Raw genomic sequence first — 16838 nt, forward strand, 5'->3', positions numbered from 1 at the left:
CTGAAATGGAACGAAGACTGCGCTCCCACTATACTGCTGCTTCGGAATTGTTACTGGGGCCTGTCTTGAGTGCTACTATTGCTGACATGGAACGAAGACTGCGCTCCCGCTATAATGCTGCTAGTGATATGTTACTGGGGCCTGTCTTGAGTGCTACTATTGCTGACATGGAATGAAGACTGCGCTCCCGCTATAATGCTGCTAGTGATATGTTAGTGGGGCCTGTCTTGAGTGCTACTATTGCTGACATGGAACGAAGACTGCGCTCCCGCTATAATGCTGCTAGTGATATGTTAGTGGGGCCTGTCTTGAGTGCTACTATTGCTGACATGGAACGAAGACTGCGCTCCCGCTATAATGCTGCTAGTGATATGTTAGTGGGGCCTGTCTTGAGTGCTACTATTGCTGACATGGAACGAAGACTGCGCTCCCGCTATAATGCTGCTAGTGATATGTTAGTGGGGCCTGTCTTGAGTGCTACTATTGCTGACATGGAACGAAGACTGCGCTCCCGCTATAATGCTGCTAGTGATATGTTAGTGGGGCCTGTCCTAATGCTACGGCTGAAATGTTACGAATTCTGGGCTCTGCCTATACCGCTGCTAATGGTATGTCTCTGGGGTGTGGAAACAGAGGCTTCCCAAAGAAATGATGGCGGCGAGGCCATTTCCCACCAACGCGGTTACTGTAAAGGTGCATATAACCACGGACACGTGTAGAGGACACGTAGTGCCTCAAAAACATCCCCCTCCTCCTCCAACAGGGAAAACAAACATTCTTAGCAAATGCCTTTGCATTGGTTCGTCTGGTGGCAGTCCAAGAATTTCACCTTTACCGACACTACAAGAGAGACCCCCCACCATCCCCCCGCCACGGCCCACTTAATCCTGGCCACATTCCGAAAACCAACAAAATAAAACCGCGCTACTAGGTCCGCAGTCACCACCACATTACCACCAACGCGGTTACTGTAAAGGTGCATATAACCACGGACATGTGTAGAGGACACGTAGTGCCTCAAAAACATCCCCCTCCTCCTCCAACAGGGAAAACAAACATTCTTGGCAAATGCCTTTGCATTGGTTCGTCTGGTGGCAGTCCAAGAATTTCACCTTTACCGACACTACAAGAGAGACCCCCCACCATCCCCCCGCCACGGCCCACTTAATCCTGGCCACATTCCGAAAACCAACAAAATAAAACCGCGCTACTAGGTCCGCAGTCACCACCACATTACCACCAACGCGGTTACTGTTAAGGTACATATTACCAGTCTGACTGGGGCATGCAGAGACACCTTGACAGAATGAATAGTGTGTGGCACATAGGTTCCCCATTGCTATGCCCACGTGTGCAGCTCCTGATGGCGGTGGCACAGGATTCTATTTCTCATTGCTTCTGTACAGCATTGTGGGCTATCGCCCCGCCACTTTTAAAGAGGGTCGCTGCCTAGCCGTGCCAACCTCTGCAGTGTGTGCCTGCGGTTCCTCCTCATGGCAGACGCACTTCTAAATAGACATGAGGGTGGTGAGGCATTAGGGCAGCTGAAGGCTGCGCAGGGACACTTTGGTGTGCGCTGTGGGGGGGAGGGGGGCGGTTGGGCAGCATGTAACCCAGGAGAAGTGGCAGTGGAGTGTCATGCAGGCAGTGATTGTGCTTTGTTGGAGGTAGTGTGGTGCTTAGCTAAGGTATGCCATGCTAATGAGGGCTTTTCAGAAGTAAAAGTTTTTGGGAGGGGGGGGGCCCACTCTTGCCGCTATTGTGGCTTAATAGTGGGACCTGTGAACTTGAGATGCAGCCCAACATGTAGCCCCTCGCCTGCCCTATCCGTTTCTGTGTCGTTCCCATCACTTTCTTGAATTGCCCAGATTTTCACACATGAAAACCTTAGCGAGCATCGGCGAAATACAAAAATGCTCTGGTCGCCCATTGACTTCAATGGGGTTCGTTACTCGAAACGAACCCTCGAGCATCGCGAAAAGTTCGTCCCGAATAACGAGCACCCGAGCATTTTGGTGCTCGCTCATCTCTACTGTCAGATGCTGTAGTGGCATCTATATGGTAAGTATATTCATGTTAACGTGTAGATTTGGGAATGGGGTAGGTAAATAGAAAAAAATTAATCTGAAAACCCCATTAAATATATGTGTGCTTTAACAGTGGAAATTCTCTAGAGATCCTTTAAAATAAAATGAAGCAAACCAGCAATATTTATTAGAATTAGATTTTATTGGATTAACAGTTCTATATGATGATACTAAAGCCATTTCAGAAACTGTTTCTACCATCATATGCAGAAAACATAGCGATGCATATCCATGTACAGTAGAAGTATTACATATAGGTGCCTAGGATATAGGCACCTATATGTAATACCTCTACTGTATTACATATATGTAATAGGATAGGATTTAACAGTTTTTAATAGATTTAACATGTATTACATATATGTACTAAATAGGATTTAATAGTTATTAAACAGATGCTGGAAAACTCCATCGGCCGAGTCAGACTATCAACTTGCAGTGTGATTAGTATATCATAATACTCCGAATCCTACAACAAGAAAGATGGAAAAAGTAATTAAAGGATTTTACAATCCATCACCATGTATGACTGCCCTGAGGGGCTCTCTGAAGAGCACAGTGTTCTCATGCTTTGTAATATGTATTCATTAATTTGGACATCCATGAACAAAGAATGATATTAACCCCTTCATGACCTGGATTTTTTTGTTTTTGTTTCCCATTTAAAAAAAAAAAAATCATAACTCTTATTTCTCCATCAATGTAGTTATCTGGGGGCTTGTTTTTTTGCAGGACAAGTTGTATTTTTCAATGGCATTATTTAAATTACTATATAATGCACTTAGAAATTTGTAGTTGTAGTTTCAACTTTTGAAAGTTGATTTTTTTAAAGTGGAGTGAAATAAAAAAACAAGCAAAACACCATTATTAAACTGTCATTTTTACATTTTAGTTCCCATATGGGACTTCTATTTGTGATTGTTTGAATGATCAAACAGTATATTGCAATATCAAAGTGTTGCTTCATATCATGTTTTTCCAGGCAGTCTTTTAAGACATGGCACAGACATGTCGCTCTACATAAATGGTGCTCTCCCTATGCAGAAATGATACCGTTCCTGACCCATTGATCAGGATAAGGGCGCCCACCCACTGGCATTTGCGATTTTCGTGCGTGAAAAACGCAGCGTTTTCGCGGCGTTTTCGCGGCTTTTCGATTAATTTCCATTGACTTTCATGGGTGCATTAGGAGAAAAATAAGGACACATATGCAACTGACAGTTCCTATGTTAAAAAACGCAACGCAACGCAAAACGCCAGTGGACAGGAGTACATTCAATTCTAATTGCTCTGCAGGAAAAACGCAAAACGCAAAGAAAAAAAAATCGCCAGTGGGTGGGCGCCCTAACACTGATAAATATAAGGTTCTGCAAATGGGCAGAGAAAATACACGTGACCATTACACACTAAATGGGAAACAGCTGGGAAACACTGACATGGAAAAGGACTTGGGGATTGTAGTTAACTGTAAGCTTGACTGGAGCAACAAGTGTCAGGCGGCTGCTGCCAAGGCAAATAGGATCATGGGGTGCATCAAAAGAGGTCATGGGGCACATGATGAGAACATTGTTCTTCCTCTTTACAAGTCACTGGTCAGACTACACATGGAATATTGTGGACAGTTTTGGGCACCAGTACTCAGGGAGGACATATCAGAGCTTGGCGGGCAACTTTAGTAATAAATGGAATGGGTGGACTACAATACTGAGAGGTTATCAAAATTATTTAGTTTAGAAAAAAAGTATAGTTTGTCACAAAAAATCCATCTCAGAATTACTTGGGTAAGTAAAAGCCTTCCAAAGTTATTACCAGTGTCAGATTTGAAAAATGGGGCTTGGTTAAGAAGGCTAAGACTGGCTGCTGCGGGAAGGGGTTAAACTACTTCAGGGTAATTGCAAATACAATGAAATTCCTTTCCATTGGCGTCTGATAAGCCTTATATACATTTTTTTAGAGAATTACATAACCGCAATAAAACGAGGAATTTAATTTTGCTAACCCTGTACTAACCCAACATTAGATCTAAGTGCCAGCCTCACGATAACCGCCATATATGTATACTCTGTACTGTGATGGTTTGCACATATGCAAATCTCATATCTATATTTGTGTATTTTATGTACTTACCCGGTCCCACTGTGGATCAGATCAAATGCTTCATTGATTTCAGCCAGTTTTAGCCTTTTGCTAATCAAATGGTCCAGAGTGAATTTTTTACTCATATAATCTTGCACCAATTTTGTGATTCCGGCGCTCCTATAGCCTAGGCAAAAAATAAATATTGGTTTTATCCATATTTCCTAGAAAAATGCGTAACAGTAAAATATCAGAATTTCACTGTCTATTGCTGAAGTCAGCTTTGGTTGACAGTGAGCAGCAGGGACTTCACACATTCACCGCACTGGAAGCCAAGATTATAACAGCTTGTATAGGGCATGGAGGGGAGTACAAACTGAAGTAATACATCAGAGTCAGCCGGGCTGTGACTGCAAAGCTATACAACCAGCCCCACGGGTAAGGGGTTATGACAGGCTCCATGTGAATTTTGATGTCAAATGAAAATGGCTTATTTCTGCCAGTAATGCAGAAATCCCCAATGAGATTTGCAGATTTTTATGTGGAATTTGCGGGATAAGGTACAGAAAAATTCTGCTTGTGTGAAAGGCCCTTAAAGTCATAAACAAAATTGCAACACCAGTATATCCTATCTATATACTGAAAGCAGGCCACAGATGTGACATAAATAGATAGAAATAACAAATCATTAAGAAGTGAAGCAACATTTTAATTTACTCAAAAAATTTGGGAAGGTAAAAACTATTTAAGATGGTTTAAATTCTGAAAAGTAAAAATATGAAAAATTCACATTTCCTGTACTGGACTTTTGCACAATGATGGCACTTCCAGCTTATGTTTAGGTAACACCCTTATTTAACATAGTCTGGGTATAGACAGAAACGAGATGAAGACCTGCAAAGAAGCTCATAAATCCAAGTTAAGGGAAACCTGACATGTACTTTCTGCTGCTCTCATTGAGGGAGTTTTCTGTTCCATCCACTGAACACTTCAGCAGTTACCGCCACTCCAGTGGCCGCTGGACTGAAATATAAGAATATAATGTATACACTCATGTTTTATGTCACAGTGTGCCTCCGTCATGGCTCAGCCGTTCCTGCGGTCATGAGGCATCACCACTGTGCTTTTTCCACTGCTCACTCCCTGAGTTATGCCTGGAGGGCTCCCGCTCAGTGCCTTAAAGAGACAGTGTGCACTCCCACTATTCATCCCCCTCCAATCCTGTCCCAACAGTGGAGGCTAAGCAATTGGGCTCATACTGCTATTTGTGGCAAAGCCCCAGTTTGTAGCTTGTATTTGCTCTGATTCTGACCCTTGCCTGAGTTTGACTATTTTGACTTCTGTGCTCCTTGACTTCAGATATGTACTCTGGACTTCATTATTGCCTGCTACCTTGAACCTAGACTACCAGCCCTGACTCTAGCCTGTTTTTTCACTACGCTCCTATTCAGATCTTCAGGTACTGCATCTTGGCCCAATACAGTCTCAGTAGCCACATTACTAGGATTGTGCTGTGTGGTCCCCAAGCCATCATACACAAAGCCAGAATCCCATAAAGGCCTCAAGCATGAGAACTGGGGTTTCCCAGGTGCTGCCACTTAAGATAGTGCAAAGCCAAAAATGGTGTGTAGCAAGGTGGATCTGCATCTGTCTACTTGACAATTTATTTGTAGGACAGGAACCTGTATAACCTAATGTTTGCTCTATATTAAGTGCTGAATACTAGAGATGAGCGAGCACCAAAATGCTCGGGTGCTCGTTACTCGACTCGAACTTTCAGTGATGCTCGAGAGTTCGTTTCGAGTAACGAACCCCATTGAAGTCAATGGGCGACTCGAGCATTTTTGTATACGACTGGTGCTCCGCTAAGGTTTTCATTTGTGAAAATCTTAGCAAATCACCAAAGTCATGTAAAAAACACAGAAATGGATAGGGCAGGCGAGGAGCAACATGCAGGGCTGCATTTCGGGCTCCGAGGTCTCACTATTAAGCCACAATAGTGGCAAGAGTGAGACACCCCCCCCCACTGTCAGCATAACGATCGTTCTCCTCTGCCACAGCTGTAACAGCTGTGGCAGAGAAGAACGATGTTAGCCCATTGAATTCAATGGAGCCGGCAATACAGCCGGCTCCATTGAAAGCAATGGGCTGCCGGCGAGCGCGGGATGAATTTTCGGGAAGGACTTAAAAATGTAAGCCCCTACTTGAAAAAGAAAGATTATAGTGTAAAAAAGAATAAAAATGCAGGCATTCTCTTCAATGGAGCTGCTGCTGCTGCCGGCGACTCCATTGAAGACAATGGTCCGCTGGCACACCTGAATTCTTTTTCAGGGAAGGGCTTTACATATAAGCCATTCCCTGGAAATGAATTAAAAGTGATTTAAAAAACAAAAAAAATACTCACCTCCCTTCCGCTGCTGGGGCACAGCCGCGTGTTCTCCTGCTGTCCCCTGCACTGTGGTGCTGAACTGCTGTCATTCAGCTGAGAGCTGTGCTGAGCCAATCAGAGGCAACACTCACTCACCCATTCATGAATTCATGAATGGGTGTGAGTGAGATTTGCCTCTGATTAGCTCAGCGCTGAGCCAATCAGGGGCATGTCTGATTAACACGCCCTTCACACCCACTGCAGACCAGCCGCGCTGAACTCCCTCTGCCGGGACAAGGTGAGTATATATATATTTTTTATTTTTACACATTTCTGGATGAATTGCAGGGAAGGGCTTATATTTTTAAGCCATTCCCGACAATTCATCCCGCGATCGCCGGCAGCCCATTGCTTTCAATGGAGCCGGCTGTATTGCCGGCTCCATTGAATTCAATGGGCTAACATCGTTCTGCCGGGACAAGGTGAGTATATATATTTTTTTTTTTTACACATTTCTGGATGAATTGCAGGGAAGGGCTTATATATTTAAGCCCTTCCCGACAATTCATCCCGCGATCGCCGGCAGCCCATTGCTTTCAATGGAGCCGGCTGTATTGCTGGCTCCATTGAATTCAATGATCAGTGCTCATTTAATCGAGACGAGTACCGCGTGGTGCTCGTCTCGAGTAACGAGCATCTCGAGCACCCTAATACTCGAACGAGCATCAAGCTCGGACGAGTATGCTCGCTCATCTCTACTGAATACTAATGTTTATGCACTGCTCCCCCTAGAGTCAGCTTGTGTAAATGCATGAGATTCAGCACTCTGAAAATTGCTGAATCATTCTGCCCTGAAGCAATTCTCCACCTCAGTCACTGCGTGAGCTGTGCTGGTAGGATTAACATTGGCCCTGATGTGGAGATAAAGAAACCTGAGCCTGGAACAAAGTGATGCAGAAAGGAAACCATTAATGTAGCGGTTGCCATTGTTATAAAGAACTGAGAGGTTGTGTGGGCTGTATGTGCATCCAAGCTAAGGAGTGGCTGAGAGCCAGAGCATGCAAGACCCCACAGGGAGCGTGAAAACAGGGAGATTCCCTCCCTACCACTTCCTGACCCAGAAAAGAGCCGGCATTCTAAAGGTCTGTGCAGCGACTTCTACCCACACAAGGAGAACGTAAAGTACAATGGGTCACAGTGAGCTAAGAGGTGAAATGATGCTCTGGTGCGTTGCTGAGTGCAAGAAGAGAGAAGTGGAGAACCTCCTGCGGAATGAAGCAACAGCTCTGAATTGTCTCCACTTGTAGATAATTTGTCAAACTGTGGATTAATGTACAAATAGTGCTGTATTCAGTGCTAATTGTCCTGGATTGTCACAGAAATTGGTGATGGAGGCTCTGAACAGAACGTCTAATGCAGATGTGAACAAAGACTAGTGGTAGTTGTACACTCATGTGGTGATCTGCACTGCTTTCATTTTCTTTTGCACAGGCTGAGAACTGACTTATGAGGACAAACTATCACTAATATGATCATTTGTCCCCAGTAGGATGAGTGTACATCTACCTGTTCATATGGGATATGTACTACGGAGCAGCGAGCACTTATTTGCTTGCATAAATGAGCCAATTAGCTGATGAATGAGAGCCTGCTCATTCATCAGCTGACTGTTGGTCCCTCTATATGATCTAATTCTAGGGAGAACGAGTGTTCGGAGGAAGGCTTGGGCCCCATAATCAGCCAACGTAAAATGACAGACAGCTTGATTGTTATCTAAGATGTAATCTAGCTAAACATAAAAACAATCAGACCACATTTTATTATCATTCAATGCAGAAATTCAGGTAATTTCAAAGGGTTCATTTACTTTTCCTTGCAACTGAACCCAAATGGCTTTTCAGTTGGCCATGGTTGCAGCAGCTCCTACATGAAAGAGGTTGTCTATCAGAAGAGAACCCTTTATCTAGGAAACACGACAAAGTATGAAATGTTCTTGTCAATGAGACGTATTGATTTTTTTACATTTTTGCAAAAAATGCCTACCTCCATATATAGATCCTTTCAGTGTGCGCCCGGTAAGAAGCAAACCTGGATGCAAAGGAAGGGTGTCCTGGGGTGATACCACACCCTGCAGTACAGCAACACCATTGCAGGGGTATGTACTTTGAAGAGCAGTCATCTAAAAAGAAGTTATAGACAATCTGTTACTAGGTTTGTGAGGCAATATTTGATCTTGGAGGAATGTTCACATCTTGTATTGACCTACAACTATCGAACACGAACAGGAAGTATTCCACAACTATTTCAGATATTTTCCTCTTACCATGGTCGAAATATGTCCTGTACATTCAAAGGCAAAATCCACTCCTCCATTAGTCATCTCACAAATGACCTCATGAATGGGTTTCTCATAATCCTTTGTGCTTACGCACTCAGTGGCTCCCATTTTCATGGCTTTTGGAAACTTCTCCTTATGTGATCCCACTCCAATAATTCGTGAAGCTCCTGCATCTTTGCATCCTGCTATTGCTGAAAAACCAACGCCTCCCAAGCCAAACACAGCACAGCTTGAACCCTTTGTCACCTGAGGAGAGGGAAAATAGCAGATGTTAAACATTTAATGATATTAGAAATTAAAATCACCAAAAGGCAAAAAGGATCTAGAAAAGCTAGAATAATTCATAGAATAAGTCCCTAAAATATAACTATTAATATTATTCATTAAAAGAGTGGGACACAGTTAAACAATTGGTTAAAAATGAAATAACCTATTTTAGGTTCCTATAGGATAGACTGTAGGCCCATTTACAAGCAACAATTATCACTCCAAATTCGCTCAAACGATGGCTTTTGAGCAATAATCATTGCGTGTAAATGTTACCATCATTTACTTTTTAACCAAACGAGGATTTTTAGGTGAGCATAAAATCCAACATTCAGACGGAGAGTAGATAACAGGGACCGCACACTGTGTTCTCCACGCGAGTGCTGGTTGCATTGTATTTAGTTTGCAGTCCCTTGGCAGAACAAAGGAGCAGTATGCAGAGAACAGACCAAATGCTATTGTCTGCATTCAGCTCCTTGAGGCTTATTTAGATGTAAATGAATGTAATAAGCTGCTAATGGGCATTAGTGCCCATTAGCAGCTTATGCAAAATGATAGCTAAAACTGTCAGTTTTAATCTTTGGAACAAATTTTGAGCGATCATCTTTGCGTGTAAGTGGGCCTTGTAGCTACGCAACCAAACCTTTTGTACAAAACAGAGTCCAACAAATAGATAAACAGTAAATGCTAAAAATAATAGTCACTAACCAGTCCTGATGGTGTTTTTTTTTCTGTCGACTGCCAATCCACGATTTAGACTAGTGACTATTATCTTTATCATTTACTGTTTATCTACTTTTTGGACTCTGTTTTGTATGATGACTGTCTTTTTATTTATGCTTCCAAGGCTTACTCCTGATGATTTAGTGTTTAACAATACTGAAAGAAACTAGAGATGAGCGAGCACCAAAATGCTCGAGTGCTCGTTACTCGAGTCGAACTTTCAGTGATGCTCGAGAGTTCGTTTCGAGTAACGAACCTCATTGAAGTCAATGGGCGACTCGAGCATTTTTGTATATGACTGGTGCTCCGCTAATGTTTTCATTTGTGAAAATCTTAGCAAATCACCAAAGTCATGTAAAAAACACAGAAATGGATAGGGCAGGCGAGGAGCAACATGCTGGGCTGCATATCGGGCTCTGAGGTCTCACTATTAAGCCACAATAGTGGCAAGAGTGAGACCCCCGCACTGTCAGCATAAAGATCGTTCTCCTCTGCCATAGCTGTAACAGCTGTGGCAGAGAAGAACGATGTTAGCGCATTGAATTCAATGGAGCCGGCAGTACAGCTTAAAAATATAACCCCCTTACCTGAAAATCATCCTGAAATGTGTAAAAATAAAAAAAAATGTATACTCACCTTTCTGCTGCAGCCGGAGTTCAACCGCGTCTGGCCGGCAGTTCTCCTGAACTGCTCTGAGTAGTATTCAGCAGCCGGGGATTTAAAATCCCCGCTTGCCGAATGAGCAGCCTCTGATTGGTCACAGCCTCACCAATCAGAGGCAGCTCCCACTCACCCAGGTGAGTATATATATATTTTTGTTTTATTTTTACACATTTTAGGATGATTTTCAGGTAAGGGCTTATATTTTTAAGCCCTTCCCGAAAATTTATCCCGCGCTCGCCGGAAGCCCATTGCTTTCAATGGAGACGGCTGTATTGCCGGCTCCATTGAAATCAATGGTCAGTGCTCGTTTAATCGAGACGACTACTGCGTGGTGCTCGTCTCGAGTAACGAGCATCTCGAGCACCCTAATACTCAAACGAGCATCAAGCTCAGACGAGTATGCTCGCTCATCTCTAAAAGAAACACATAGAGTTTATCTGGCTTGTTTATGCATTGTAAGGCCGCCTGCAGACGGCCGGGCAGCTGGCACATGCGCAGAGCGAAGCCGGTGGCCGGGGAAGGACGTTTCTGTGTGGTGCTCGCAGAGCCCTGCACAGAATTAGAGCATGCCACGGTTTGTTTTCTGCGCATGATTTCACGCAGACAAACTGCGGCCGTCTGCATAGAATTGCGTATTGTAATGCAATCCTATGCAGGCGTGTACAGGCGGAAATTCTGCGGGGAATCCCGCCGCGGAATTTCTACCCATATACAGGAGGCCTTATGCTGGGATACAAGTCTGCCATGTTTTTGCACTCTTTCGAGTCTACTGGACGCCCTGGTCCTTTGGGAATTCTATATCAGGACCAGGGTTTCCAGATTGTTTATCAAAAATTTTGTGCATTTATTATGTCTCTTGATGAACCAGTTGGTCTTTGATATGACACGCTGCTAACAGATGCAATGGTTAGCTGTCTTTGTTCCCAGAAATAGTAGTTAGTAGTAAGCCGTTTCTCGTAAAACTGTCTTAGGACCAACATTGTGATGTATTTCTGTTCGTTTGTGTCCTCTGGCACTGGTGGGAGTGGTTTCAGGTGTGTTGCCGTTGGTGTACACCTGAGAGCTATTAGGGAGGGTTTTTATTTCCTCTTTAACTTGGTTCTGTGCTATTCAATTTTCCTGTAGTCTCCTTTAGGGTGTGTAGGAGCTGGGTTCAGTGTCTCTTCCAAAGACTGGGTTCTGTGTTCTTTCAAGCAACCTTTGAAGATAAGTTCAGTGTTGGGTTTATGGTGGAGTGTGTTCTTTTGTATAGTGGTATCTTAATCTCTAGGTTACAAGGATAGTGATAGCCCCAGGTTCATGTGCGAGGGCATCCTTATCAGGATGTGACATTCATTATTAGGTGGAGACTATCACCTGGTAGAGCCCCACAGGGAAAGTTCTCTTCTTCTTGTTTTTTTCATTTCCACTTACTGTTTGCTTTCTTGGTACGCTGGTGTGAACAGTGCCGTAGTGTTTATTTCAGGAATACCGTTACCGCCCGTTCTGAGCAGATGTGACACTAACCTTGGGATGCTGAAGTCCTGAGTTCAAGCCACATTTGAAAAAAACTTCTATTTTATTTTCCTGCGAACTCTATAAAGGGGATGTAGTCATAATAACAAACACTCACCTCCTCTTCAGCTCAAAAACAGGTTTACAGCGTAAAAACACACGGAGCTCTAGACACGCTGGCAGTCCAACCGGTACTTATGAATATACAGTGATACAAAGGGTCAGCTCTTACATGTGAAAATACTTTATTCTTTAAAATAGCAGGCATTAGGCTTTACAGATGACGTGTTTCCACCAATACAGCGGTCTTGATCACATCAAGTATTTTCACATGTAAGAGCCGAAACTTTGTATCACTATATCTAAAAGGGGAGTTTGTCTATATCTACTATTGTATCATCTTATGGATGGTTTCTAATTATTTGGGCTTCAGCATTCTTTGATTATCACCTTTTTTCCACTATATGAATTTTCTTTTGGGCAGTAGCCTTATAAGGCAACTACTTGGTTAAGTGGTTACTGTCTTGGCTTTGGAACTCTGGGGCCCTGAGTTTGAATTATAATATTGAGTTTCATAATTATTTGTTCAAAACGTTTGGTTGGGTAGCTATAGTCTCTTTTATGGGAACTTAAAAATAGGTTCTTTCGATTTTAACGAATGGCTTAACTATGTCCCTCTCTTTTTTATGAATGATATTAAAAGTTATATTTTAGGGATTTATTCTATGAATGATATTAGAAATTACATTTATGAAAGGACATAATAAACATGTGGGTTCATGAGTTCTGCAGGACTGCTAAATCCACTAATTCATCAGAAAAATGCATTACTGCAGTTTACAGATATACTGGCACTATATAGCACCCTCTACAGCCTTCTGCTTCCTGGTTTTCCTCCTCCCATACAAAGTACTATAAATGTCTGGAAATGAAGGGGTGGGGCGGTGAGGAGAATCTAGATGAAGACTGTATTGGACTAAAATATTCTCCAGGACAGGTCTCTGCCCAAAGCTTGCCCTTTACCATATGATACTCTAGTTTATGCACACCCATTCTGGGTGGTCTCCTTGGGAGAGACGATGCCCCCTCCCGACTCACTCACCTACTAGGTGTCTCCACACATCTTCTAGGTGCTCTACTTAAGGAGACATGACACCCCTTCCGACCCACATCACAGGTCTCTCAGTAGCAAAGCCAGAAACCTACTGCACACTGATGAGGGACAACACCCCAAAACAGCAGTCTGTATGGTTTTCTGGCTTAGGTTCCTATTCTCAATCATGGTTTTAAAGACTTGTTTAAAGAGTCGGACATTGATTTGAAGGAATGCTACCATCCAATAGGTGGTGCTGCAGAGGTATTGTTCCATCTTCCTCATTTCCAGTTTATGCCACATATGAACCAAGTGTTGTGCATGAAAATTCTTACCTTAGCAGTGTTTATGGCCGCACCATATCCAGTTGCAAATCCACAGCCTATAAGACAAGCTTCAACAGGGGCATTGGCATCCACTTTGGCAATGCGAAGGTCAGACACAACAGTGTATTCAGAAAATGTACTTGTGCCCGCAAAATTATGAATCGTTTTGCCTTTACAAGTAAACCGGCTTGTACCATCTTCCATGAGTCCAGTTAGTCCGCCAGTCTCACATCTATTAAGTGAAAATTACAATATATATATATATATATATATATATATATATATATATATATATATATATATATATATATATATATATATATATAAGAAATTGATATTGAAGGAGGTGTTCTGCTTTTAGTACATATTCAGATTTGCTGCAGAAGTTCTCTTTGGAGCATCGGTATAACAGAAAGTAGACGGACCCATTTAGAGTCAATGATGTTCGTACAGAACAGTTTTAGTCATAATGTGGAAACAAAGAGCTTTCCATTGGCCTTTCCCTATGACAGAGCAGGAAAGTGTAAACCCTAAGGGCAATGTGACTGAGCACTAAAGCTTATGGAAAGTGTAATCTTCTATTTTACTATTTGCATTAATTCTTTATGGTTTTCACGATCTCTTCCCAGAGTCATAGGTAGTGAAAACCATGTAGAATTGATAGAAATGGTAGAACTTTTCATTGTACAATAAATCTTTATTTACGGAAACCAGAATCGTCATTTAGCAGTCTTCTAATATTTTAACCGTACATGTGACCTCAAAGGTCGCTCCAAACATCTTTTATACAAGTCAGACTTCATTTTCTGACTCCTCGATGTCTAAGAAAGCTTTAGGCTTGCCATGTTTCATGAAACACTGGAGAATACCTTTTTCTATGATTCAGCACATTGTGGCCCACACCTTAAAGGGATAGTCAACTGTACATATAAATAACACATTTAAATGCATGTTTCTATAAAAGGTGGTTTCCCCTGTGCAACTCATGAATACAGGGTATAAGGACTTATTTGCATCTCATGGGCATTTGAATATGTAACTGTGTTATGCTGTTTCTTACTTATTTTTAATATAGTGGCCCTGAAGATATAGTGGACATTTGCATGTCACAACTGAGATCTCATTTGTGCTTTTAGGGTTGGAATAATGGGTTCTGAGCAATAGGACACAACTACACTAGCATTTGTTGCAGGGAGTCTATAAAATAAAACGGATCCAAATGAATCAGTCAAAACATTCTATTCACTTTCATTGGTAGAAACTGATCCCAAAGTGCATCAATTTGTAGTAATCGAAAAGCTTACTGTAAAAATCAATAAATATATAATGTAAAAGAACCTTAATGGGCCATTTACGCAGGACGATTATCACTCAAAATTAGATCGAACAAACAAGATTGAGTGATAATCGAGCAGTGTAAATGCAAGAAAAAAACACTCTTCATTGGCAAGCCTGCATGGAAACTATCGCTGGCTTCTCTTTCCGTGTAAATGCTCCACACTCAGCGCTTCATGTAGAAGGGGAGAACCCAGCGATTTAGTGGTAAACTCTGTCTAAACATTCTGCATGAGCACCAACGAACTTAGCAATGACTCTAGCGTTCGTGAAGTTACCCCGTGTAAAGGGGCCAAAAGGATACCACCGACGAAGGCTCTGTGCAGCCGATACGCGTCTGGTTAGAGATGTGTATACCTGGCAATTTTAAATATGACTAAATAAAGGAAGATTACAAATTTTAGTCTGCAAGCAAGCGTGGATTACACTTTTTCCTTGCATGGAATTTCTTCTTACTAAAGCCCAGGACTGGGGGCAGGTGAACCCGCTTGAGCAAGTAGTGGATCGTGAAATATATATGAAGTGAGCAAGCTGACAGCACAGCACACCATATTCAAGTGTGTGTTTGGCCAAAAGGATACTCTTCAATGAGATAACAATTACATAAATACAACAGTTACTCAAGTTTCATGCACATGTTACTGTTTGGAGTGTTGCAACCTCGGCACTTTCCACATTCTGGGACAAACAGTGGGATGACTTTGTCACCTGTGAAAATAGTAGGGAGCAGTCTTTGTAAATTCTGAACTGTTAAATGGTTATAGAAGGTCATTTTAATGGTTGTGACTTTTATGCATACTGTGGGCTTGCTTTGCAGGACATGTTGTATTTTTCAATAGCACCCTTTAGTGCACCATATAATACACTTGAAAAAAAACAACCTTAACAAAGTAGGGCAAAATAGAAAACAAAACATATTTGAGCCATTTTTGGATTTACTATTCAGTGGGTCAGTAAGTCCCTCCTGCTGCTCTCCGTAGCCCCGGCGCGCTTCTTGCAGTCCTTGTCCGCCCACAGAAGATCACTCCCTGGTTACCGGTTTCATAAATATCGCCACCAGGAAGCGATGGCTGGTATTAGTGTATATTGACGTCACCAGGAAGTCCTGGTGGAGTCAAGATTGACAAGAGGGTGACACCCTCTGTATCTGGGTGGCCAGCTGGCAGCCTCTTCTTCCAGGTCCTGGCAGTCAGTGATCAGAGAATAAGGAGGGGGAATTGTCTGCAGTGACATCTGCAGCACGCACAGGAGGCAGGGGAGCAGTAGCAGACAGCGGGGTTGCTCCCTGCGGCTGTCCTCTGCCACCTCCGCTCCCTGCTGTCAGTCTTCCATTTCCTGGACTGGCTCCTGATGGCAGTCCTCTCCCAGCTGCTCTGCACCCCATTGTCAGTGTGGTCGCCTCCCCTGTAGTGTCCCCACTGCTGCCAGCTCTCCTCTGCCACCAGGGATCTCCTTATCAGCCCTGCTGTCAGTCCCCCCATGTGCATACACAGGAGGGGGGGCTGAGCAGGGAGAACAACGCAGGGAGGTTTCTGTGAAGGGGAGTAGCTTAGCTTCGCTGCATCAGCGCTCCCCTGTCATAGCAGCGTGTCTAGAGATTTTTCCCTGCTCTGCACGCTTAGGGCTCAGGTTACTGTTCCTGGTAGTAGCTGTAGAGCCTTCCATGGAAACCTCTCCAGATAATAACTGAAGCTTAAGTGGAAAAATTAACCCAACCCCCACCCCCCACCCCAACCGTGGATGGCAGGGAAAAATCACTACAGACACAACTAAAGGACCTTCAAAGACCTGGAGGAATGCAGCCAATCAGGAGCTAGGGGTGTGACAGGGGCATTCTTGCATCCAAGCTCTGTCAAACCCCTAGCTTCCTGGTGGCGTCAAGATACACTAATACCGCGATGGCTCTGATTGGTTCTTGAGCACTGCTCAGTCAATCAATGCAGCGCTCGAGGAACCTATGCGATGGTTGTTATTGGTTTATCAAGCACTGCATTGATTAGCTGAGCAGCGGTTGAAGAACCAATCATAGCCATCGCATTGTCGAGGGGGGATTTATAAATTGGCTGTG

The 16838-nt window shown here is 43.1% G+C and overlaps 1 protein-coding gene across 2 annotated transcripts in view; it reads right to left on the reverse strand.

Moving 5' to 3' along the window:
- Window positions 1-2210: 2210 nt before the first annotated feature.
- Window positions 2211-16838, reverse strand: part of LOC136572946 (NADP-dependent alcohol dehydrogenase-like) — a 47623-nt gene continuing 32995 nt past the window's right edge. Inside the window, exons 4-9 of one of the 2 annotated variants that reach the window (XM_066573990.1) lie at window positions 15406-15478; window positions 13445-13667; window positions 8855-9115; window positions 8575-8710; window positions 4215-4350; window positions 2211-2556 (exon numbers count right to left, since the gene is read on the reverse strand). In XM_066573990.1, coding sequence (XP_066430087.1) covers window positions 2532-2556; window positions 4215-4350; window positions 8575-8710; window positions 8855-9115; window positions 13445-13667; window positions 15406-15478 — 854 coding nt within the window. In that variant the 3' untranslated portion in view covers window positions 2211-2531. Of the gene's footprint in view, window positions 2557-4214; window positions 4351-8574; window positions 8711-8854; window positions 9116-13444; window positions 13668-15390; window positions 15479-16838 lie in introns of both variants that reach the window. The other variant, XM_066573989.1, reaches the window with a different exon arrangement.

The sequence above is a fragment of the Eleutherodactylus coqui genome, chromosome 7 (genome assembly GCF_035609145.1).
Source record: "Eleutherodactylus coqui strain aEleCoq1 chromosome 7, aEleCoq1.hap1, whole genome shotgun sequence".
Classification (NCBI taxonomy): domain Eukaryota; kingdom Metazoa; phylum Chordata; class Amphibia; order Anura; family Eleutherodactylidae; genus Eleutherodactylus; species Eleutherodactylus coqui.